General features: G+C 42.8%; 1 protein-coding gene across 2 annotated transcripts in view; it reads right to left on the bottom strand.

Annotated features, from left to right (window-relative positions):
- WDFY2 (WD repeat and FYVE domain containing 2) overlaps positions 1-27,247 on the bottom strand; it is a 256,083-nt gene that overhangs the window by 164,080 nt on the left and 64,756 nt on the right. The window contains exon 1 of one of the 2 annotated variants that reach the window (XM_020899617.2): positions 19,337-19,569. The exons of the other annotated variant lie outside the window; for it this stretch is intronic. Coding sequence (XP_020755276.1) covers positions 19,337-19,473 — 137 coding nt within the window. The 5' untranslated portion in view covers positions 19,474-19,569. Of the gene's footprint in view, positions 1-19,336; positions 19,570-27,247 lie in introns of those variants that run through there. 2 annotated transcript variants of the gene reach the window in all.

The following is a 27,247-nucleotide window of genomic DNA, read 5'->3' as shown; positions in this document are numbered from 1 at the left end:
TTTCCTCTGAAAAACCAAGTGCAGCCTGTTGTGATGTCCGTGGAGGCTCCTCACTGGTCCCTCTACGCCTCTGAGAGCTCATGTAGCACCGTGAAGATGAATGAAAGGGCTGTGGGGTCCAAGGAATGAGGGGCATGCACACCCCCATTCTGCTCCTTCTTGGCTGCATCTGATCCCTGTCTTTCAAATAAGAGTAAAATACTAGCTTCCTAAAATCATTTGGAGGGTTAGATTAGAAAAGGCAGATAGAGGGCTTAACCCGGGGCCTGGCACATGGCAGGTACTCAGTAAATGTTAACTATTATTCATTACTATTAATATCCCAGAGTTTTTTCAGGCTCCTCCCTGAAATAGGATACAGACTGTCCATATGTGCTCAGCAGTCTAGTTTCAAGTTGGTTTTTGAATTTCAGTTTGCTAAATGTATAACAAAATATATTGTATATCTATCTACATATACATATATTCATTGATCTATTGATAAACGTTCATCAATCCATCTATATATATTTATCCATCTATCTATACTCATCCATCAGGAAAAAAATCTTTTACATTGCCATGTGTTTTGATTTGGAGTTTAGAAAATATGGTCACCACATGGGGTCCACTCACCAGTGCTGAAATTTGTCAAATAACAATAGCTTTGTGCTCAGCACTCATTGTGAAATGTCTACCCAGCCCTCACTTGATATTCACTAGAGGAAAGCAGGAGTCAACACGTCAAATCAGCCAATGAAGCACTGAGGAGTGTCTACCTGAACGTGTCACGGGCTACATACATGAGCAGACCTCAGGAAAAGAGGGTGGTGAAAATCATGAGCAAAGCAAGAGTCTGAGTTCATTCTGTGGCTACCAGGACAACAACCCCACCCCATCCTGCCCCACCCAAGCAGTGGGCAGTGCTGGATTGTTGGCCTTACAGCTCTTGCTGAGCGTGCATGTGCACGCTTAATCTTGTCTTTGCGACCCTCTGGACTGTAGCCCGCCAGACTTCCTCTGGAATTTTCCAAGCATGAATACTGGAGAGAGTTGTCATTTCCTACTCCAGGGGATCTTCAGGACCCAGGCATTGAACCCGCAGCTAGGGCACTGGCGGGCGGCTTCTTTACCACTGAGTCACCTGGGAAGCCCCTCTTTGCCGAGACCTGCCCTCTACTCCCCATCCCCAGGCTGCAGCAGTGCTGACTACATTCCTGCAGCAGTGCTCCGCTTCTCAGCACAGTCCGAGAATGGACAGATGACCTGGCTGGGAACCAGTAAGTCCCTTCCCCAGGAATTCTGGAACTGGGACTGGGAGCCTGACATCATCTCTCTCTGCTCACCTAGACTATAGCATGTAAGACTCGGGTGCAGCTGTGGACAGCCAGGCAGACTAAGAAAGAAACACAGGAAGCCAGTGTGAGCAAGAGAAACGAATGAAGCAGACAGAAACAAACCCGTGAGCTGCAGGGAGGTTCCAGGCTTTAGGTCCCTTCCTAAGACCTGAATCCATCCCCGTCCTTGGATTCTGCAAGATACCTGAGGCTCCTGCCAGGTTGATTTCTGTCCACAGTACCAAAGAAACCTAAGACACTCCACCATCTGCGTGCGAGTGTGCTAAGTCACTTCAGTCGTGTCTGACTCTGTGTGACCCTAGGGACTGCAGCCCACCAGACTCCTCAGTCCATGTAAGAACGGACTCCTCTCCAGGCAAGAATACTGGAGTGGGTTGCCATTTCTTCCTCCAGGGGATCTTCCCAACCCAGGGATCGAACCCAAATCTCTTACTTCTCCTGCATTGGCAGATGGATTCTTTACCACTAGAGCTACCTGACAGCTAGTTTCAGAGTGACCCCTATAAATCAGGGATTTCCCTGATGACTCAGCTGATGAAGAATCTGCCTGCAATGCAGGAGATATGGGAAATATGAGTTCGATCCCTGGCTTAGGAAGATCCTCTGGAGAAGGAAATGGCAAACCATTCCAGTATCCTTGCTTGGGAAATCCCATGGACAGAGGAGCCTGGTGGGCTCCAGTCCATGGGGTTGAAAGAGTCAGACATGACTTACCGAGTAAACCACCACCTATAAACCGGGGGAGGCCTCACCGTAAAGTCACACACATCACAAGCCTCTATCGCCCCAGTTTTGCCTACCATATTCTAAGTCCTGAGCTGGAAACACAGTGATGAGCAGCCCAGAATGAAAGGTAATCAGAAAAATGTCAAGGCCTGTGGGGATGTTTACATGAAGAGTGAGCTGAGGGAACCCAGCTCTCAGGAGAGCAGGAGGAGGACCCAGGGAGTAATCTACAAGAGTAATCTACAGGAGATTAGCTAGGAGCGAAAGATTTTCAGTCTCTAAAGCAGAAATGCCCACAGAGATGGGCTTCAGTAGCAGCAGCTCCTGGGCTCTAGGGCACAGGCTCAACTGCTGTGGCTGACAGGCTTTGCTGTTGCCTGGCATGTGAGATGTTCCTGGAATAAGGATCAAACTTGTGTCTCCTGCATTGGCAGGTGAATTCTTCACCACTGAGCCAGCAGGGAAGCCCCAAAACAAAGCTTAATTAGGCTTACTGAGTCAAACCCAGGCTTCTGGGACTTGGGTCTCTGGCCCCAAACTCTGTTACAAGGTGTCCAGAAAGGGGTAGGTAGATGCCACACCTAATTTCCCAATACTTGTCTTTATTTATACATTTATTTACTGTGTGCAACATCAGGTTCTCTTATAAAAGTGTCTTAATTACCTCCCTCCACCCCCACCTAACTTTTTAGAAATATAGTCATTTTGGTTATCTTTCAATTTCTCCTCCTCCTTCTTCTAAATACCAAACAAAAAAGAAAAAGAAAACCCTTTAACCACTGATTCCATAAAAGGGGAAGTATACCTTTCAGACTCAGAGGAAGCCAAGAAAGCTCTCTGGTTACCATGTGCTGTCTTCCTGCCAGCAGGCAGCAGGAATAGCGTGGGCATGGCCTCTCAGGGCCAAGTGGGCAGAGCAGGGATTTACAGGAGGGGAACTTCCGGCTACATTTTCTCATTTGTCAAGAGAAGCCAACAAGCTGGACTTGTATGTGAAATCCAGATTTTTAAAACTTGGCTACCAATTCAAACTTCTAAAAACATAGCATATACAGACAGAATCTGTTTGAGGGTGGACCTCAGCCCACTAGTTGCCAATTTATAATGTCCAGTCTTCCGGTGGAAGACAGCTAAACTGGGGTAGTTAAAATTTCATCCTTACTGCAATATATTGGGCTTCCAATATATTGGGTGGCTCAGTCGGTAAAGTATCCACCTGCCAATGCAGGAGATACAGGTATGATCCCTGGGTTGCAGAAATCCCCTGGAGGAGGAAATGGCAACCCACTCCAGTATTCTTGCCTTGAACATCCCATGGACAGAGGAAACCTGGCCAGCCACAGTCAGTCTATGGGGCTGCAAAAAAATTGGGACATGACAGAGAGACTAAACCACCACCTCAATATATTGGGTTGGCCAAGAAGTTCATTTGGGTTTTTCCACACCATCTATGGAGAAGCCCAAACAAAGTTTTTGGCCAACCCAATACTCCCCATGGAAGACCCAGGATACATGGCCCTTGTCCCCCAGGAGGCCAATGAGGGCAGTGAACACACCATTTCAGAACAAGATGGCAAATGGAGAGAGAGAAAAGCTTGCAAAAGAGAACACAGGACCCCCACCCACCAGCCACACACCTCCCCTGACCCCTGAATTTCAGAGAACAAGTTTGGGAAGTGGCAGTAAAAAGATGACAGAGTAACCCCACCTTGATACATCTAGCTGCTGCTGCTATGTCGCTTCAGTCGTATCCGACTCTGTGTGACCCCAGAGACAGCAGCCCACTAGGCTCCCCAGTCCCTGGGATTCTCCAGACAAGAACACTGGAGTGGGTTGCCATTTCCTTCTCCATGATACATCTAGAGAAAAGATAAAGGGACTCAACCATAAGAAAGCAAACCAACAAAAATTCCACAGCCCCACTTTTGTGTATCCAAGGCGATTCTTAAAATAGTCAAGCCTTAATGAAACCATGACAACAGGCATGATGGTACCATAAACAAAAAATAAAACTAACTTGTACTGAGTACCATCTATGCTCCAAATACAATGCCAGGTGCTACAGGAATATCATCTCATGTAAACCTCCCAACAATCCTGAGAGGAATCATTATTCTCAATTTACAGATGCACAAAGAGACTCTGAAATCCTGAAGTTTGGAAAAGAGCCAAATGATGCTTTTCCCATTAACTCACAGACCAGGCTAGAGAAAGTCCAGCTATTATTATAGATACATAATGGCAAAGAGGCAAGAACAACTCATTAGCTACAATAATTAAAAGTGTAAGGGAGTGGGGAGGGTGGAATAGGGGAAGGAGATTAAGAGATACAAATTTCTAGTGGTAAAATAAATAAGCCATGACGATGAAACATACAAAAGAAGAAACACATCAAAAAGTTATATTTTCACCAAATTATGACGAGGATGAAAGACAAATGAATATTCAATGAATCTCTGGTAAAGAATTAGGAATGATGGAAGAAATTTCAAGTTAAGAAAAGGATAGCTGGTTAAACTAAAGAGTGAACATTTTCTATATAAAAAATAAAAAGGCTAACAGTACAGTATAAGACATACCTGGCTATAAAACAGAGATATGGTTAGTATTCTTACTATATTTATAAACTATATCTATACATACAAAAAACTGTTCAGGAGAACCAGAGGTCAGGAACAGACAATCCACAAAAGGAAAAACTAACAAGTAAACAAGCAAAGACATTCACACATCAGTCCAAATATACAAATTAAACATCAATGAAGTGCCATCATTTATTAGTAAATTGTGAAGAAAGTTTCTATTTTTTTAATTTTCATTGGAGGACAGCTGATTTACAGTGTTGTGTTAGTTTCAGGCATACAGCAAGGTGAATCAGTTACACACACACACGTATTCACTCTGAGATTCTTTTCGCGTCTAAGTCATCACTGAGTATTGCACAGGATCCCCTGGGTTGTACAGTAGGCTCTTCTTAGTTATCTATTACATCAACAGCAGTGTGCATATGTCTATCCCAATCTCCCAATTTAACCTCCTCCCCCCAGAATTTTAAATAATACCAGTGGCTGGTCAGATTTGGAAAACTAATACTTCCTATGTCACTGTAAACATTATAAAGTGGCACAAGCCCTTCAGAAAGCAATATGGCAATCTTCTTACAATTATTCCTAAAGAAATCATCTAAAATCTGGAAGGAAAAACAGCTACACGCACAACAATGTTCATCCTAACATTTAAAAAGCTGAAAATAAGCAGCCAACAGTAGGTGATGGATAATCGTCAATGCTGTACCCACTAGCAATCAGTACCTTGAAAGCAGGATGTCTTGTTCATGATGAGTTCCAGGTGCAAATTCATATAGTACAAGCATTAAATAAATACAGGTGAATACTGAAGGAAAGATATACAGCCACTTAAAATGATTAAAGATTAGGGACCTGGTGGCACAATTTTAAGTAGGGGACAAGAACAGAAAAGTGTATGATTATAGTCCTATTTTTGAAAGTTACATTAGGCAAACTGCTAGAGGGAAATACATACAACACAGTCTGTGCTGAGAGATATATGAGTGATTATTCTTTATTATGGTTATATTATCTTTATTTAAAATATAAACATCCTTTAGAGGGATTCTTATAATAATTACTTAAAATATAAGTTGATCCTTAGAAACTGAGGAAAAGATTAAAAATTTAATAACCAATAGAAAACACATAAAATCCCCCAGTAGCTGCATATTACAGGTATATCCACCCAGCTAAAAAGAAAAGCAGTCAGTCATATAAAGAGGTTAGTAACTGACTTTCATAACTTAGATGAGATGTATCATTTCTGAGTCCTAACTCAGTAATAAGTGAACACATCACAGGAAGCCAAAACACAGCTACTTCCACAGCTCCTCAATTTGCTGCGCCCCTGCTTTTTTCTCACCTCTCTTTGGCTCTCAGCTGAAAGGGCTGAGTTAGTTATCTCTTGACCCGGAGGCTTCCAATGAGACAAGGTCAATTCTCTAATCTATGGAAATTCAGAAAAGCAAGACAGGTCAGGGGTGAGGTAGGTTGGTGAGTAAATGTCCCTGAGTTGAACTGTAATGTATTTCTATTTCCTAGAAAACCAAAACTACATACAGACAAATAGTGTACAAAAACTTCAACAATTTCTCAATTTTATGTGGCTGCCCGGATGGGAGAGGAGCCTGGGGAAGAATGGATACATGTAAATCTATAGCTGGATCCCTCCTCTGATCACCTGAAACTATCAAAAATCGGCTCTACCCCAATACAAATAAAAAGTTTAAAGAAAAAAAAACTGTTGTTTTCAACCCATTCTGAGTCATGAAATCATCTGCATGAGTCACAACTAGGATTTTATGATGGCTACGACAAAACAAAATATCAGTGTGCATGTCACAATGAGAGGATACCATTTAACCAAACTTTTGTCCCAGTTATACATGTGTGTTATATGTCCCTGTATGTGAATCTCCAGTAGCAAATGCCAAATGTACTTCTTGCTATGATTTATGGTCCAAAAAGTTTCAAAAGCATTACTCCAGACAATTCAGAACCTGACTTAGGGCCCAGAAAACCACTCAGAGCTAAACTGTTTAGTACTGACATTTCAAACTGAAGGATTAAACTGTTCAGTACTGATATTTCAAACTGAAGGATTCATCTGGAAATAATGTAGAGAATCCAGTTCAACTAGGTATTAGGCACCAACACAAAACAGACGCCTCTTTAATATTTCATCCAGGAATAAAGGACGGCTGCCAGCAAAGACTCCGGAAAGCATCATTTTACACCAACTCACAAAGCCCATGGCAAGTCTGTCCCTCTGCACACTTTCTCCGGCTCCAGATTTTAGGATCATGGAGGTGCGGAGACTTTACACTTGTCTCATCCCTATGTGGGGTCATCACAGAGCCATACTCACTGCCAGGCTGCATTCCCCTTTGCTAGAAGAAGAACTAATGTTTACAGTGTTGAAATGCCCAGTGTCCAAGGTGAATGCAGGGTTCAGCAAGGATCAGACTCCCAGTCTCAGTTCTTTTCCAAGACTCCTTAAATTAAAGACACATGAGAGCACAAAGGGCACTCCCCGTCAAGAGACAAGTAGAGGATTTTGTTTTCCTTTTTGGTCTTATTTGTTACCTATACCTCTGAAACAATTTTTCAGTTCAGTTCAGTCCTCAGTCATGTCCAGCTCTTTGTGACCCTATGGACTGCAGCACATCAGGCTTCCCTGTCCATCACCAACTCCCGGAGCTTGCTCAAACTCATGTCGATAAAGTCAGTGATGCCATCCAACCATCTCATCCCCTGTCATCCCCTTCTCCTCCCGCCTTCAATCTTTCCCACCATCAGGGTCTTTCCCAATGAGTCAGTGTTTGGCATCAGGTGGCCAAAGGATTGGAGTTTCAGCTTCAGCATCAGTCCTTCTAATGAATATTCAGGATTGATTTCCTTTAGGATTGACTGGTTTTATCTCCTTGCCGTCCAAGGGACTCGCAAGAGTCTTCCGCACAACACAGTTCAAAAGCATCAATTCTTTGGCACTCAGCTTTCTATATAGTCCAATTATCACATCCATACAGACTACTGGAACAACCATAGCTTTGACTAGACGGACCTTTGTTGGCAAACTAATGTCTTGGCTTCTTAATATGCTGTCTAGGTTTGTCATAGCTTTTCTTCCAAGGAGCAAGCATCTTTTAATTTCATGACCACAGTCACCATCTGCAGTGATTTTGGAGCCCAAGAAAATAAAAGTCTGCCACTGTTTCCATTGCTTCCCCATGTATTTGCATGAAGTGATGGGACTGGATGCCATGACCTTCGTTTTTTGAATGTTGTGTTTTAAGCCAGCTTTTTCACTCTCCTCTTTCACTTTCATCAAGAGGCTCTTCAGTTCCTCTTCACTTTCTGCCATTAGGGTGGTGTCATCTGCGTATCTGAGGTTATTGATATTTCTCCCAGCAATCTTGATTCTAACGCTTCATCCAGCCTGGCATTTCACATGATGCACCTTGCATATAAGTTAAATAAGGAGGGTGACAACATACAGCCTTGAAGTATTCCTTTCCCAATTTGGAACCAGTGTGTTGTTCCATGTCCAATTCTAACTGTTGCTTCTTGACCTGCATACAGATTCTCAGGGGCAGGTCAGGTGGTCTGGTATTCCCATCTCTTTTTAAGAATTTTCCACAGTTCATTGTGATCCACACAGTCAAAGGCTTTAATGCAGTCAATGACGCAGAAGTGGATGTATTTCTGGAATTCTCTTGCTTTTTCTATGATCCAACGTCAACGGATGGTGGCAATTCGATCTCTGGTCAAAGTAATGCTCAAAATGCTCCAAGCTAGACTTCAGCAGTATGTGAACCGAAAACTTCCAGATGTTCAAACTGGATTTAGCAAAGGCAGAGGAATTAGAAATCAAATTCCGATAACTGTAGTTGAGAAAAAAGAAGTTTGGCTTGATGGACATTTTCTTTTCAGGTAAGTAATTCTGTATATAACTCAGTTATATGGTGACTGAGAGTGGTGACTCAGATGTAAAGAATCTGCCTGCAATGCAAGAAACCGGGGTTCAATCCCTGGGTCAGGAAGATCCCCTGGAGAAGGGAATGGCTACCCACTCCAGTATTCTTGTCTGGAGAATTCCTTGGACAGAGGAGACTGGTCCATGGGGTGACAAAGAGTTGGACACAACTGAGCAACTAACACTTTCACTTTTCAGTTTAGGGTTCCAGGTGTCAATAGATCAATACTTAAAATAGTCTTAAATCACAATTTACTTACTGACTTCTAAATGGTACTGTTTTAATTTCTCCAAAGCTGTTACTTTTTAATAACACCAAGATGGCTCTCAACAACAAACAGAAAATCTCTCCCTCGCAAAGCCAGATTCACAGTGAAAACTAAACCAGGGGAAGATGCTGTGCAAGGAAAAAAACGCTATTTCCATTTTTAAAGTTTTGATTTTGTTTTCTTGGAAAAAGGTCAATTCTCCAAAGTCTCATCTGACTGCCACTGCCCTATGATTTTTTAGAGACTATTTTTCTTTTTTCAAAGTAAGCTTAGTAACACTTGAGATACAAGATCTCAGTCCCAGACCCATTCATTTTAGGAGCATCAGGACTGTCTCTCTAAACATCTCCCCTCATCTTGCAATATCCAGATGAATGTATCCTGATAAGATCTTTAGGCCCTGGATAGAATCTGGGTAAGCGTGTAAATTAAGCAGGAAATTCGGAACCGTCAGGAGTCCAGGGATCACTGGAAGCTGAAACCTCCGTAGTGAGCCTCCTTGGGCAGCTTTCTGATACTGATCTTTCCTAAGAAGTCAATCTACGGGAGGTGAGCGGAAGGCTCACAAGGGAAGGGAAGTACGTGAACTTAAGGGTGATCCATGTTGTTCTATGGCAGAAACCAACAACACTGTGAAGTAACCATCCTCCAATTAAAATTTTTTAAATATTAAAAAAGTCAATCTGTATTTTGACCTTTAGAGACCCAGAGGCAGCCTGTTTCCAGACAGATCTGCTGGCATGCAGACTGCCTCATGCTCTGAATTCAGAGTAAAAGTCTCATTTTCAAAATCATATGGGGCAGATTCCCATTTTGGGACCTTGAAACCAGCAATTACTAGCAGCAAGTGATGAGTCTCTAGTGCATAGCTGAAAGTATACTAATTTTCTGGCATTAAATACAGGCTTGACACACTCAAAAAAAAGTTTCAGTTCAGTCACTCAGTCGTGTCCGACTCTTTGCGACCCCGTGGACTGCAGCACGCCAGGCCATCCTGTCCCTCACCAATTCCTGGAGCTTACTCAAACTCATGTCCATTGAGTCGGTGATGCCATCCAACCATCTCATCCTCTGTTGTTCCCTTCTCTGCCCACCCTCAATCTTTCCCAGCAACAGGGTCTTTTCAAATGAGTCAGTTCTTCACATCAGGTGGCCAAAGTATTGGAGTTTCAGCTTCAACATCAATTCTTCCAATGAATATTCAGGACTGATTTCCTTTAGGATGGACAGGTTGGATCTCCTTGCAGTCCAAGGGACTCTCAAGAATCTTCAACACCACAGCTCAAAAGCATCAATTCTTTGGTACTTGGCTTTCTTTATAGCCCAACTCTCACATCCATACATGACTACTGGAAAAACCATAGCTTTGATGAGACGGACCTTTTTAGTCAAACTAAAAAGCAGTTCAGATGGCTTCCAATTTTGTCAACTTTAGAGACCTCACACCATCATTCCAGGAAATCCTCAACTTCCAGAGCTATGCTTGCACATTGGGAAAAATGTTGATTTGCATTTGAAAATTTTTAATTTAAGTGTTACAAAATGCATGGTACATAAGATACCATGAGCTCAACTAACTGAGCCAATGTATTAAATGAAACTAACAGTTTCAACCAGAGGACCAAGACAGTATAATTTCACAATGAGAAGAATCAATGGTATGAGCCAATAGTGTGAGGATTTACAAACGATATTTTAACATTATCTTTTCAAGAAATAGTCACAAATGAACCTACTTAAAATCAGAAACAAAATCAGAAACAGATGCAGATAACAATCTTATCTACCAAGGTGGGGAGGGGACGAAGGATAAATTGGGAGACTGGGACTGATATATACATGTTACTACATATAAAACAGATAACTAATAAGAACCTACTGCTACTGGCAGGAAGAGAAGGGGACAACAGAGGATGAAATGGTTGAATGGCATCACCAACTCAAAGGACATGAGTTTGAGTAAGCTCCGGGAGTTGGTGATGGACAGGGAGGCCTGGCATGCTGCAGTCCATGGGGTTGCAAAGCGTCGGACACAACTGAGTCACTGAACTGAACTGAAACTTTTTTTATTTTTGAGGGTGTCAAGCCTCTGTTTAATGGCACAAGGAACTCTACTCAATACTCAATAATGACCCATTAGGAAGAGAATCTAAAAAGGAAAGGATATATGTATATAAATCACTTCACTGTACAGCAGAACTAACACAACACTGGAGATCAACTATACTCCAATATAAAGAAGTCAAGTACTCATGGCCTCTTAAGAGTAGTTTAGAGGTGGGGAAAAAAAGGCCTTAAAGGCTTTTTAAAATCCTACCACTCTCTCATTTCCAGCCCTTTCCCACTCCTTTTCCTTGCTGTAACATTAGCCAGGCCTAAAGCAAGCTGCTAACCACCTCTCCGCTGGCTCAGGTGGTGAAGAATCTGCCTGCAATGCAGGAGACCTGGGTCCAGTCCCTGGGTCGAGAAGATCCCCTGGAAAAAGGAATGGCTACACACTCCAGTATTCTGGAGAATTCCATGGACAGAGGAGCCTGGTGAGTATGGTCCACGGGTTTGCAGAGTTGGACACGACTGAGTGACTAACAATTTCACTTTCTTTCAAGCTTCTCTCAGGTTCAACTCACACTATCTTTAGGAAACACACCACCTCCTCAGGCCCATTCCATTCCAAACAATCGATAGATCAACCGTTGCATCAATTCATTCAATGAACATACACAAATTGGCTATCTCCTCTGTGACAGCGAAGGACACAGAAGCCTGGCGCACTGCAGTCCATGGGGTCGCAAGTCGGATATGACTGGGCGACTGAACAACAAGATGGCACTGGAGGACAGATGGTCTACTGAGATAAAATATGACTTGCTATTACCCACCACATGGTCCTAACCCCATAGGGCTTACAGAGAACACAGATAATGATGCTCCTAAACTGGTCCTTAACCAAGTGGAATACAAGGTGGCAGTTCTCCACTGTCCCTCCCAATTACCCTCATTCCCTGCAGGCCTGTTCCCCACAGCCTTCTCTCCATCACACCCTACCACCACACCCTCAGGTCTTTTTATCCAGAGAAGAATTTCAAATTCTGGCACTCAAGAGGTTTTAGGAATGTCTGTTGTTGTTATTCACCCTCTCAGACTTGTCTGGCTCTCTGCAACCCCATGGACTGCAGCACACCAGGCTTCCCTGTCCTTCACTATCTCCCAGAGTTTGTTTCAAACTCATGCCCATCGAGTTGGTGATGCCATCCAACCATCTCATCCTCTGTCATCCCTTTCTCCTCCTGCCTTCAATCTTTCCCAGCATCAGGGTCTTTTCCAAAGAGTCAGTTCTTCCCATGTGGTGACCAAAGTATTGGAGCTTCATTTTCAGCAGCAGTCCTTCCAATGAATATTCAGGATTGATTTCCTTTAGGATGGACTGGTTTGATCTCTATGCTGTCCAAGGGACTCTCAAGAGTCTTCTCCAGCACGACAGTTTCAAACCATCAATTCTTTGGCATTCAGCCTTCTGTATGGTCCAACTCTCACATATGAACTTGACTACCAGAAAAACCACAGCTTTAACTAGACAGACCTTTGCTGGCAAAGTGCTATCTCTGCTTTTTAACATGCTGTCTAGATTTTTCACAGCTTTCCTTCCAAGGTCTGGATGCCATAATATTAGTTTTTTGAATGCTGAGTTTTAAACAAGCATTTTCACCCTCCTCTTTCACCCTTGTCAAGAAGCTCTTTAGTTCCTCTTTACCTTCTGCTATTAGAGTGGTGTCATCTGCATATCTGAGGTTGTTGGCATTTCTCCTGGCAATCTTGATTCCAGCTTCTGATTCATTCGGCCGGCATTTTGCATGTTGTGCTCCCCATATAAGTTAAACAAGCAAGGTGTCAATATATACAGCCTGGATGAACTCCTTTCCCAATTTTGAACCAGTCCATTGCTTCATGTCTGGTTTTGCTGCTTCTTGACCTGCATACAGGATTCTCAGGAGACAGGTCATGTGGTCTAGTATTCCCATCTCTTTAAGAATTTTCCACAGTTTGTTGTGATCCACACAGTCAAAGGCTTTAGCATAGTCAATGAAGCACAAGTAGATGCTTTTCTGGAATTCCCTTGCTTCTTCTCTATGATCCAGTGGATAGATCATAGCAATTTGGTTTCCAGTTCCTCTGCCTTTTCTAAATCCAGCTTGGACATCAGAAGTTCTCAGTTCACTGCTGAAGCCAAGTTCACTGCTCAGTTCACTGTTAAGCCACTGCTTAAACGATTTTGAACACTACTTTGACAGCCTGTGAAATGAGCACAATTGTGCGGCAGTTTGAACATTCTTTGGCATTGCCCTTCTTTGGGACTGGAATGAAAAATGACCTTTTCCAGTCCTGTGGCCACTGCTGAGTGTTCCAAGCTTGCTGACATATTGAGTGAAGTACTTTCACAGCATCATATTTTAGGATTTGAAATAGCTCAGCTGGAATTCTATCACCTCCATTAGCTTTGTCATAGTAATGCTTCCTAAGGCCCACTTGACTTCACACTCCAAGATGTCTGGTTCTAGGTGAGTGACCACACTATTATAGTTACCCAGGTCATTAAGACCTTTTTCAATAGTTCTTCTGTGTATTCTTACCACCTCTCCTTAATATCTTCTGCTTCTGTTAGAGCCTTACCATTTCTGTCCTTTATTGTGCCCATCCTTACATGAAATGTTCCCTTGATATCTCCAATTTTCTTGAAGACATCTCTAGTCTTCCCCCTTCTATTGTTTTCCTCTATTTCTTTGCATTGTTCACTAAAGAAGACTTTCTAATCTCCTCTTGCTCTTCTCTGGAACTCTGCATTCAGTTGGGTATATCCTTCCCTTTTCTCCCTTGCCTTTTGCTTCTCTTCTTTTCTTATTTCTAGAATGTTTGCTATCATAATTACTCCTCTGGAGACACTAATTTTCCAGATTCCTCAAAGTGTGACACTCAGAGCTGAGCTCTGAATTCAAGCTGCCTGCTGGAGCCTAGCAGGTTCAAGTCCATCAGGTCACAAAGAGTCAGACACAACCGAGCAACTGAGTTCTGACTACATTCTTAACCAGTCCATTCTAGTGCTTCTCAATGCATGGGGAGATTTTTCTTCCCCCTCAAGCTAGAATGCCCCTTACAACACCCTTGCTTTCTCACATGAACTCCTATTCATGCTGCAATACCCATCTGAAGGAGAGTCCCTTGATCTCTTCTCTAACCATTACAAGCAGAGGAGATTCTTCAACAACCCCACTGGGTGGTATCCACTCTTCAACACATCTCCTTACATAAGATAAAAATCTGACCCACTTTTACCCATTGCATGGGTATACACTCCCAGTGAAGGAACAATTTCCTAAAATGGTTTAATAGTAACTACCTAGAGTTACTGAAACTCGGTGTGAATGCTAAGATTGTTGACTTGTGTGAAGATATGCATATAAAGAACTTACAAAGATAAAGGTCTGGACTGGGCTCAGTACCACCTGGAGCAGTCTCTTCTACCTTTCAATACCTGAAGAGGCTCCATTGGACATACCCTGGTAAGCTGCAAGCTAGAGAGTGGTCTTCACCAAAATACAGGCAAAATGTCTGGGAGGAAACTCCTAAGCAAAGCATGTTAAAATGCCATTCACTCAGAAAAGACAGTCCAGACAGAAGCTGGGAAATGAGGAGCCCAACGGACCCAAGTTGGCCATATCCTTTGAAGATAGAATCTAACTACAACCAAAGCAAAGATAGGCTCAGATAAGGCCAGTGAGTTCTGAGAACAAACTCTATTTTATGATAGCAGAAATCTATACTTGTAATTCAGATTGTTTTTATCTCTTCTTCCTTTTTTTTTTTTTTGGCCGCGGCTTGTGGGAGTTCCCCACCAGGGACTGATCACAGGCCACGGCAGTGAAAGTACCAAGTCTCAACCACCAGACCACCAGGGAAATCCCATTTTTATATTTCTCCAATTTCCTTATGTTTTCTCCCTTGGTATGAAGTAAAGTTGCAGGCTATTTTAACTGTGCTCAGATGAACTAAGAATAAGGGTTTTCAGCCACTCTTGGTCCTGAATATTAGAATATTATCAATCCACGATGGACAGCAGCCTTAGGGTGAAAATGGTATTGCAGCCCAAACAAAAGAATCCTCCAAAGTAAGTAAAATTTAAGGAACAAGAAGGGCTGTAGAACCCAGCTACTATTCCTCATGTAAAAATTCTCTTTTCAAGGAAACTATAAGCAAGGTGAAAAGACAGCCCTCAGATTGGGAGAAAATAATAGCAAATGAAGCAACAGACAAAGGATTATCTCAAAAATATATAAGCAACTCCTCCAGCTCAACTCCAGAAAATAAATTACCCAATCAAAAAATGGGCCAAAGAACTCAACAGACATTTCTCCAAGGAAGACATACAGATGGCAAAAAAACACATGAAAAGATGCTCAACATCACTCATTATCAGAGAAATGCAAATCAAAACCACAATGAGGTACCATTACACGCCAGTCAGGATGGCTGCTATCCAAAAGTCTACAAGCAATAAATGCTGGAGAGGGTGTGGAGAAAAGGGAACCCTCTTACACTGTTGATGGGAATGCAAATTAGTACAGCCACTATGGAAAACAGTGTGGAGATTTCTTAAAAAGCTGGAAATAGAATTGCCATATGACCCAGCAATCCCACTTCTGGGCATACACACTGAGGAAACCAGATCTGAAAGAGACACATGCACCCCAATGTTCATCGCAGCACTGTTTATAATAGCCAGGGCATGGAAGCAACCTAGATGCCCATCAGCAGACGAATGGATGAGGAAGCTGTGGTACATATACACCATGGAATATTACTCAGCCATTAAAAAGAATTCATTTGAATCAGTTCTAATGAGATGGATGAAACTGGAGCCCATTATACAGAGCGAAGTAAGCCAGAAAGATAAAGACCATTACAGTATACTAACACATATATATGGAATTTAGAAAGATGGTAACGATAACCCTATAGGCAAAACGGAAAAAGAGACTCAGATGTATAGAACAGACTTGTGGACTCTGGGAGAAGGCGAGGGTGGGATGTTTCAAGAGAACAGCATCAAAACATGTATATTATCTAGGGTGAAACAGATCACCAGCCCAGGTTGGGTGCATGAGACAAGTGCTCGGGCCTGGTACACTGGGAAGACCCAGAGGGATCGGGTGGAGAGGCAGGTGGGAGGGGGGATTGGGATGGGGAATACATGTAAATCCATGGCTAATTCATTTCAATGTATGACAAAAACCACTGCAATGATGTAAAGTAATTAGCCTCCAACTAATAAAAATAAATGGAAAAAAAAATTCTCTTTTCAGAACTAAATCTTGGATGCTGTGGTTTTATTTTCTTCTAAAATTCCATACACATACCCACACCCCACTAAACTGTGAGTACCTTGAAAGGACCTTGTCATTTTCACCAACGAAGTGTGCACATGTGCATGGAACACAATAAAGGCATTTAAATGTTTGTTGACGTGATGAATGAACAATGCAAGGTCTTTCAAAATTTTAAGGCACCTTTTTTTCATTTATTAAAAAAACTTTGGGCTGGTCTGTGTGGCATGCGGGATCTTCCCCAGGCAGAGATCAAACCTGTGCCCTCTACAGTGGAAGCTCAGAGTCTTAACCACTGGATCACCAGGGAAGTGCCTTAAGGCATCTTTCAAGGCCATCCAGTCCAATCCTTTTCCAAACATTTGTCCACACAGAACTTTCACTGGTTTTCATAAAATTCATTCAAACAAATATCAATGAAATGTCTACAATAATTAAGATGTGCTTTCAGGAACAACAAAAAGATCAGGCATCAATATATGTTCACTGAGGGCCTACTATGTGCTGGCCACCATACTAGACCCTAAGATATTACAATGAGTAAGACATACATAGCACCTTAGGGAATTCATGGAGAAGATAAATGGACAACAAGCACCAATAACACTGTTTAAAAAGATAGAAAATGTTGCTTTCAAGGATATTATAAAGGCTATTAGGAATCAGAGGTCAAAAAGGAAAACCAAGGTTTCAAAAGGACTTATGAGACACTGTCATTCGAGACTAGGACATTATTTTGTGGTTTAACCTTACAGTTCAGGAACGAAAACTCCTAGAGGCTAGCTGAAGTGGTGAATGAAAATGGCTTGGTAGGTTTTGATGAAAATCCAATATTCTATCTTCATATCTTTATTATTACATCAAGTGACAGTGACACCAGCTTTTGAAAAGAAAGAATACAGATCAATTCTCCTTTAATGGAAGCCATAATTGAAACTGAGCTCTAACAAAGTTCTTATCACGTGTGACTATATGACCTACAGAAACACAGACTTGCTGACCTGAGGAATAAGAAAATACATCAAGAAAAATCCTAGACTTACTTATTTTAACACTAACTGCATTATAAAATATTTTCTATTACTTACATTGTAAACTGAAAGAGTAAAGTTAATACATAGCTAAACATTGCAGTCATTTTGTCCCACAATCAAACGAAATGTTATCTTCATTTTCTTTCATATATGCTACTTCAGAGTCTCTAAATACTCTAAAATGTGCCCCCAACTAAAGTCGTTTCCTTTAGTATAAACAGTGAGATGGAAATCAGAAACCAGGAGCCAAGCTTGGTTTCACCACCAGGTATATGAATTTGGGCAGGTAAATTCTCTGGCTTAAATTTTCTCAACCGTAAAATGAAGGTATTATAGCAAATAAACTCTAAGATCCCTTTGAACACTTAAAAAAAAGAAAACTAGGAAAACTAACTTCTACTTCCAAAGCAGAAAGTTCCAAAACTAATACTAAAGCCACTTAGGTTTTAACTACCTTTCTCCCTCTCCTACTTGATTCAACAAACTTACTTATGAATTTCCTACAGCAGTTAGAATGAGCAGTTTCATCTCTAGTAGTTAAAGACAGGGAAAGTGACGTCTGTCAATATATTCTTTTTTAAAAAAACACAATTCTGTGAAAAAGAATTTCTAGGTCCAGAAGCAACCTCTTCAGTAGAATTTTGCCTCTGTGGAAAAATTAAACATTCATAAGCTTTCTCTGTGAATTTCAAGTGGGTTCTACATCCATATATTCCATTACAGCCCATGAATTTCTTCTGTTCTTAGCAGACTGCTTGCCATTGGTGTATGTTTACAATATTTTCCCTTGGCTCTGTATAGGAAGTGAATCAGGCACCAGTTGGCCATCTTATGGAGTACGACATAGACAAAAATATGACATTAATATGTAGTCATCCTAATTATACTTAAGAACCTATGATATGAATGGACCTGTCAGGCACATTTTTTGAGACCACACTGCATGCAAAGCACTGAAATAACTACAAAGACGGTATGAACACATTGTTGCTTCACCTTTCTTTGCCTGAAATTTTACAAGTCACCAAGAAAAAATACTTTTTACCTCAGCACAATGTTAACTTACATTAAGAAAACCTATCTACCATTTAAAGGCTAAAGCTCCTTGTCATATACCTCTACAATATGACATTTTGTAGAATACGAATTGATACTATAAAAGCAACAATTCCAGATCAAAACGATTAGTACTATATTCAAGCTTCATTTGTCTGGAAATAAGCTTCATCTGCATAATCTTTGCATATTAAAGGACATTAAGTTAAAACAAACAAACAAACAAAAAAACGCACTGTCTGAAAAACAAGGGAGAATACTACCGGCAGAACAACTGGCTCTACTTCTGCAAATTAAGCAAAATTAGGCAAAAAAAGGAAAGGAAGCAAGCAAAGGGAAGGAACTCCAGAGCTATTTGCAGCTATTTGTGGTCCCTCCAAAGTTCTAGGAGCTTCCCCTTAAGCTTAAGGAGGGCAAAGGAGAGAAGTCAGCTCCCCTTCTAGGCAGAAGCCCAGATACTCTTCACAACTTGCAATATTTATTGAATTCAGTGGAAGACGTCTGGGAGATCTGGATTCGGTGAGAACGTCTGAGCGAAGGGAGTGGCATTTGCTTTCCTCAGTCTGGAGCCTTCGGAACTGTACCAGAGTTCTCAAAACCCCTTAGTTATCTTACAGAAGAGCTCTGAGCATCCTCCCCACGCACACACCTGCAGGGCCGAGCAGCGCCTCCCTCTCCCTCCACTGTCCTCAGGGCTGGACCAAGGTCCAGTGGCCGGCGCACCGTTAGTCCAAGAGCCACCCTGGCCCCGGCGGACGCCACCCGGGCAAGCCCCAACAGAACGCCGCTGTCCCGGCTCGGCGTCCGGGAGCCACGCAGCGGCGGCGACTGCGCGGCTGGACACCGGCACCAGCAGGATGCGCATTAGAATAAAAACTTCGGCGAGAGCTCTCGCCCTCGCGCCGACTTGGAGGCACGGCCCCAGAAGCGGGCTTCGGAGACAGCGGGCCCGTCCCGCCCCTGCTCGCGGCCGAGGGGGCAGCGGTTCTCACCTGTCCTCCGAGACGCTGATGACACCCTCCTCCTTGGGCACGATCACGGCCATGTTCACCACCTCCTGAGAGCCCTCGACCCGCTGCAGCAGGATCGGCTTGCGGGTCAGCGGCTTGGGCTGGATCTCTGCCGCCATCGGAGGAGGGGGCGCGCCGGGGGCGCCGCCGCCAACTGCGCCGCGGGGTTGGGCTGAGACGACCGTTCGAACGCTGGCACCAGCTGAGACAGAGACTCTCTTTGGCCGGAGCGGGCCGCCGGGGACCCGCGATCATAGCCTGGCCGCCTCCCCCGGGAACGACTCCGCGCTCCCGGCTTCGGGCAACGAAACCGCCACGACCGGCGCTGCAACCCGGCGCCACCACCGGAGGGAGGGGGCGGAGAGTCGGGGGGCGGGGCCAACAGGGGCGGGGCCTGCCGCAGGGGGTGGCCGCTGGTGGGCGCGAGGGCGGCTGCACTTCCGGGAGGGTGGTGGAGGAGGAGGGTGGTGGAGGAGGAGGAGGAGGAGGAAACTGACAAAGTGGGCGGGGCGCTGGCGGCCGAATGCGCGTGCGCCGCCAGTTCACTAGAGCCGTTTCCGCCCCGCTTCTCCGCCATTCCAGTAGCCTCGCCGCACCGCCTCTAGGGCGCATGCGTCTTCCGTCACCCTTGGTCCCCTGGTCACCTTCCACACCCAGTGTTTAGTGCCCTCCCTCTTTCATCTCCCGTGAACGCGCGCGTACACACTCCTGGGAACGCGCTTGCGGTGTCCCGCCCACCGCAAAATCCCTGAAAAGGGGGCGTTGGTGGGGCGGGGAAAAACTAGCCTGGGCGAGGCCGGAAAGAAAAGAATCCCGCAGGAAGGAAAGAAGCTGAAAGTGTTGGCGCGAGATTGGGCATGCGCACGAGTTATCTATCCCTCTCTGGCACTGGGGGTGCCTGACCACCGAGCCTGATTAGCTGCTCCCGACACGCCTCTGCCCCGGGCCGCCGAGTGGTACCCCGTGGGCTCCTGGGAGTAGTAGTTCTTCAGAGCTTCTTTTCCCTTGTCCTGAGATGACCCATCGCCTACTAATCGTTCCTGGCCTGAGGAACTGGTGGCTTCCGAGTCGCCGCCTGCACCGTTCTCTAAGAGAACTAAAGGGCAGCCCTCGGTGGAGCGGACTGTCGCTGCATTTCTGCCACTGCCCGTAATAGTGGAGCGCCCGCAGTGGGGAAAGAAAAGATCTCATGCAAGCATCTTCGAGGGAGCTTAAAGATGACCTGTGTTGTTAACCTTCTCGTTTTCTTAGATGGCCAAGTTACTAGCCCACAGTTAAACTGTAGTTTCAAGTTAGGGCTGTAGCGCTCCCAGATTGAACTCAGGCACTCGTGCTCCTAGGTCCTTCTTCCCATTCCCCAGTAATCCTTCCTTTCTAGCTTGCCCTGGAGACCACGGATAGAGTTATTGTGATGACTGAATGAATGTCAGTTGCTTGGCATAGGGCCTGGCTTTGTGGGGTCATTGGTTACGTGATAATCCCATTAGCCCCCCCACAGTTACCAATCTGGCTGAGGAATGGTCTTGGTCCATGTGGTGTGCATGGGCTGGCAAGGACTCTGGACGGGAGAAAAACAACACGCTGGACAAAGAATGGGATGAGCCTTGTAGAAATGCCTGTCTTATAGGGCAAGTTTTGGCACAGCCAAGATGATAGGTCGTCTGTCTCTTTACCACCTCCCATCTTCATAGAAATTCTGTAAGGCACTTGAAAGGGAGGCTGAGGTATTTTCCAGCTTTGCAACCTAGAACAAGGCATTCCACTTCTCTAGTTGACCATCTACTAAATGTAGGATAATAAAACCTGCCTTGGCTGGTTGTTTTTAGACTTACAAATGACAGATTATTTTAATATTTATTTTTATTTATTTGGCTGCATAGGGTTTTAGTTGTGGCACGAGGTACGTTTTTAGTTGCGACCTGTGGGATCTAGTTCCCCAAACAGGGGTCAGAGCCAGACCCCCTGCATTGGAGTGCAGAGTCTTCCTCACTGGACTACCAGAGAAGTCCCACAGATGACAGATTTTTAAGTGCGTTCATACACAATAGGCTGTTTAAGTTTCCAGGAATTAGGACATGGACATATTTAAGGGACATTATTCAGCCTGCCGCAATGGTTTTAAATACCATCCATATGCTCCTGACTCCAGTAATAATCTCTACTCCGACCATATTTCTGAACTCACATATCTAATGCTACTCTACGTTGTCACTTAACTGTTTAATATGTGTTCCAAACATTCCCAACAGTAGCTTTAAATCTACTGCATCTTTCATGCAAATTGTTCAAAACTAAGCTCCTAGGAGTCATCCTTAATCCTTTTCTTTTTCTCACAGTTCTGTCCAGACCATTAACAACTATCAGCTCCACATCCAAAATGTATCTTGAATCTCCCCATTTATATCCTCTCCACCCTAGGTCACCATAACCTCTGGCCTTTACTGCCACATGTAGTCTAACTTCTTTCTCTGTCTCTTCTTTTGAACCCATACAATCCATTTTGATCATGGTAGCCAGAAGGATTTTGTTTTAAAATATAAACCAGGTCAGTTCCTCCTCTTCTTCAAACTCATCAATGCCTTACCATTGCACTTACGATGAAATGACTGCAAGCTCACCTCTTCTGCTCAGTATTTTCCAAGCCCTGGTTTGGAAGTCCCCAGAAACACCAACCTCCTTCTTCCTGGTGGCCTTTGCACCAGTGGTGTTCACCTTTCAGCTACCTTCTTCTCAGCACTGAGGCTTCAGCTCCAATGTTAGCTCCTTAAACAGTCTTACACTCCCAAATGAACCCTGCCTCTTCATAGCACTCACGGGCATATCACCTGGGTTTATTTTCTTCACAGTACTTACTTCTGCCCAAAATAATCATGCGTTTCTTACTGGTTTTTCAGTCTTCCTCTTCTAGAAGAGAAACCCTAGGAAAGAAAAGAACTGTCTGCTTGCTCATCATTGTATTCCTTTTAGAATAGTACCTGGCACATCAGGAGGCGTGTTGTTAAGTAGTCATTAAATATTGTAAGATTCTCATTATATGAAATGCCCAGAATAGGCAAGTCTACAGACCCAGAAAGTTGATTAGTAATTGCTAGTAGCGTGGGGGAACACGGGGGAAAAGAAGGAAGGGGAACCAATTTTGATGGCTAAGGAATGTTCAAGATTTCTTTTTCAGATAATAAAAATGTTTTAAAATTAATTATCATAGTGATTGCACAAATTTGTGGATATTCTAAAAATCACTGAATTGTACACTTTAAAATGGTAAATTTTATGCTATATGAATTATAGTTGTCTATTATCCAATATTACTTTTGATGAATTGCTGACAGATTCTATGATGCTTTCAAGGGTTTTATTGAAAGCAAAATATTGGAAACCACCTGACTTGTGAAAAGAATTTTTTCACATTTATTAAAATATACCAAAACATATTATATAACTGCTATTTTTATCTGTTATTTTGTCACTTAAAGGCATTTTGTTTAATCATATATACTAAAAAAGAACTGGGAACTTTTCAGTGTTTTAAATTGAGTATAGATTTACTAATACAATTTTCTTATAAAGTACTTTTATCTCATCCATGCTTACATATAGTTTTCTCCAACTCTGAGAACAGCAGATTTTTATAGAAGAAGATCATCATGTAGCCTAGTTATCCAAATCCTATTGTCAGATGAATCAGGGAAATTATGCTTACTTTCTGTCAGAAAAAAATTTTTACTTCATTTTTCCATTCAAATAAATAATTATCAATAAGCATTTTGAGGAAAATTATAAAAATAAAATGAAATATATCTTGTAAGACAGATTATTAGCTGTAGTTGAGTTCAATATCATATGAGATATCACCTCACACCTGTCAGAATAGTTATTATAAAAAATACAACAGATAACAAGTGTTGGCAAGGATGCATAATCCTTGTGCACTTATGGTGGAAATGTAAATTGGTGTAGCCACTGTGAAAAACAGTATGAAGTTTCTTCAAAAGCGAAAATAAAACTACTGCATGATCCAGGAATTTCACCTCAGTATTTTTCTGAAGAAAAGGAAAACTTTAATTCAAAAAGACATATGCATTGCTGTGGTCTACTTTATAGAATCCAAAACGTCTTAAGATAAGTCAAAATATCCTTGTTTCTTCTCTCTTATCAGAAATACTTATAAGGAAGACCAGAAAGACCTGTGGGTTCAGTTGCCTTATTGACCATTAAAGTTTTCTCCAGGAAGTCAGAGGGTGGATGAAATGGGTGAAGGGAGTCAAAAATGTGCAAACTTTCAGTTATAAGATAAACAAGTCCTAGTGTACATGTAGTGTACAGCATGATAGCTATAGTTAATAATACTGAATTCCATATTTGAAAGTTGCCCAAAAAAAAAACAAAGTTGCCAAGAGAGTCGATCTTAAAAGTTCTCATCCCAGGGGAAAAACTGAGTTGTAACTATGTGTGGTGGTGGATGATAACTAGACTTCTCCAAAGTTTTTCCCCAAATCAATATTTTGTAGGATCTTTCTATTGCCATTTTCAACTCCATGCAAAGCAAGTAGCTCAGTGTTAAAGAATCCACCTACCAATGCAGGAGACGCAGGGTCAATCCCTGGGTCAGGAAGATCCCATGGAGAAGGAAGTAGCAAGCCACTCCACTGTTCTTGCCTGGGAAATCCCAAGGACAGAGAAGCCAGGTGGGCTACAGTCCATGGGCTCACAAAGAGTTGGACATGACTTAGTGATTAAACAACAGCAACAACAAAGTTTATGAAATGAGAGAACGTCTGATATAAATGCAGGCACATTCTCAGGAAAATTGGTTTTAGACAAAAGCACCTAAAAATGTTGAAGATGTCCATGTAGCACTTGAGAAGTTTTCACAGAGTTCCACAGCCTACAGTTTGGATATCACTGATCTAGGAAACAGAAAGGGGGCTGCCACTCCAGCAGGGCATGGAGCTTTTCAGTTCAGTTCAGTCTCTCAGTCCTGTCCGACCCTGCAACCCCATAGACTGCAGCACACCAGGCTTCCCTGTCGTTCACCAACTCCCGGAACTTGCTCAAGCTCATGTCCATTGAGTCGGTGATGCCATCCAACCATCTTATCCTCTGTTGTCCCCTTCTCCTCCTGTCTCAGTCTTTCCCAGCATCAGGGTCTTTTTCAGTGAGTCAGTTCTTTGCATCAGGTGGCCAGAGTATTGGAGTTTCAGCTTCAACATCAGTCCTTCCAATGAATATTCAATACTGATTTCCTTTAGGATGGACTGGTTGGATCTCCTTGCAGTCCAAGGGACTCTCAGGAGTCTTCTCCAACACCACAGTTCAAAAGCATCAATTCTTTCGCGCTCAACTTTCTTTAGAGCCCAACTCTCACATCCATATGTGATTACTGGAAAAGCCATGTCTTTGACTAGACAGACCTTTGTTGGCAAAGTAATGTCTCTGCTTTTTAATATGCTATCTAAATTGGTCATAGCTTTTCTTCCAAGGAGCAAGTGTCTTTTAATTTCATGACTGCAGTCACCATCTGCAGTGATTTGGGAGCCCAAGAAAAAATCTGTCACTGTTTCCACTGTTTCCCCATCTATTTGCCATGAATTGATGGAACCGGATGCCATGATCTTCGTTTTTTGAATGTTGAGTTTTAAGCTAACTTTTTCACTCTCCTCTTTCACTTTCATCAAGAGGCTCTTTAGTTCCTCTTTGCTTTCTACCATAAGGGTGGTGTCATCTGCACATCTGAGATTATTGATATTTCTCCTGGCGATCTTGATTCCAGCTTGTGCTTCATCCAGCCTAGCATTTCTCATGATGTACTCTGCATAGAGGTTAAATAAGCAGGGTGACAATAAACAGCCTTGATGTACTCCTTTCCCAATTTGGAAGCAGTCTGTTGGTCCATGTCTGGTTCTAACTGTCGATTCTTGACCTGCATACATATTTTTCAGGAGGCAGGTAAGGTGGTCATATATTCCCATCTCTTTCAGAATTTTTCACAGTTTATTATGATCTATGCAGTCAAAGGCTTTGGCGTAATCAATAAAGCAGATGTTTTACTGGAACTCTTTTGGTTTTTCTATGATCCAATGCATGTTGGCAATTTGATCTCTGGTTCCTCTGCCTTTTCTAAATCTAGCTTGAACGTCTGGAAGTTCATGGTTCATGTACTGTTGAAGCCTGGCTTGGAGAATTTTGAGCATTACTTTGCTAGCATGTGAGATGAATGCAATTGTGCAGTAGCTTGAACATTCTCTGGCATTGCCCTTCCTTGGGATTAGAATGAAAACTGACTTTTTCCAGTTCTGTGGCCACTGCTGAGTTTTCCAATTTTCCTGGCATATTGAGTGCAGCACTTTCACAGCATCATCTTTTAGGATTTGAAATAGCTCAACTGGAATTCCATCACCTCCACTAGCTTTGTTCGTAGTGATGCTTCCTAACATCCATTTGACTTTGCATTCCAGGGTGTCTGGCTCTAGGTAAGTGATCACACCATCGTGGTTATCTGGGTGGTGATCTTTTTTGTACAGTTCTTCTGTGTATTCTTGCCACCTCTTCTTAATATCTTCTGCTTCTGTTAGGTCCATACCATTTCTGTCCTTTATTGGGCCCATCTTTGCATGAAATGTTCCCTTGGTATCTCTGATTCTCTTAAAGAGATCTCTAGTCTTTCCCATTCTATTGTTTCCCTCTATTTCTTTGCACTGATCACTGAGGAAGGCTTTCTTATCTCTCCTTGCTGTTCTTTGGAATTCTGCATTCAAATGGGTATATCTTTCCTTTTCTCTTTTGTCTTTCACTTCTCTTCTTTTCTCAGCTATTTGTAAGCCCTCCTCAGACAACCATTTTGCCTTTTTGCATTTTCTTTTCTTGGGGATGGTCTTGATCCCTTCCTCCTGTGCAGTGTCACAAACCTCCATCCATAGTTCTTCGGGCACTCTATCAGATCTAATCCCTTGAATCTATTTGTCCCTTCCACTGTATAGTCATATGGGATTTGATTTAGGTCATACCTGAATGGTCTAGTGGTTTTCCCTACTTTCTTCAATTTAATTCTGAATTTGGCAATAAGGAGTTCAATGATCTGAGCCACAGTCAGCTCCCAGTCTTGTTTTTGCTGACTGTACAGAGCTTCTCCATCTTTGGCTGCAAAGAATATAATCAACCTGATTTCAGTACTGACCATCTGGTGAACTTTTAGGAGAGGATTAAAAGAAAGGAATTAGGCTTAATAATTGGACCAAGGCAAGTTGTTTTGGATTGACTCCTCATTTTTGGATGGCCAATTATAGGGAACAAGGTCATCCAGGGAAAAGGCTCAGAGAGGAGTCAAAGTTTTCCTAATAGTAAACAGCATGGATTTTTCTGTTTCATCCTTAGCAACGTAGTCTGGGGACAGAAAGCTGGTCAGGTGTAAATAGTAAGAAATACATATGTTGGTCTCTGCCCTGGTTTCTGACACAGAACTCTGAAGAACCTTGTAATTTCGGAAGTGATAAGCACTAGGAGCATTTCTTGTTCTAATGAGTGCTGGCCACCAGAAAAAGCAAGCTGTATTTAGAAACTTGCAGACGCATCCCCTTCCTCACCTCATAACCCCCCATGCCAATGAGAGGAGCGGGGCTGGAAGTGAAGTTAATAATTGCTCATGTGTATGTGGGGAAAAGACCCTGATGCTGGGAAAGATTGAAGGCAAAAGGAGAAGAAGATGCAGAGGATAAGATAGATAGCATCACCAACTCAATGGAAATGAATTTGAGCAAACTCTTGGAGATTGTGTAGGACAGGGAAGCCTGGTGTGCTATAGTCCATGGGGTCTCGAAGAGTTGGACACAACTGAGCAACTGAACAACAACATGTGAGGAAGCCTCCATAAAATCCCAAGAGTAGAGGGGTTCAGTG

Source organism: Odocoileus virginianus, chromosome 8 (genome assembly GCF_023699985.2).
Source record: "Odocoileus virginianus isolate 20LAN1187 ecotype Illinois chromosome 8, Ovbor_1.2, whole genome shotgun sequence".
Lineage (NCBI taxonomy): Eukaryota > Metazoa > Chordata > Mammalia > Artiodactyla > Cervidae > Odocoileus > Odocoileus virginianus.
Note: the sequence above shows the minus strand (reverse complement) of the source record. Positions and strands in the feature narration are given on the sequence as shown.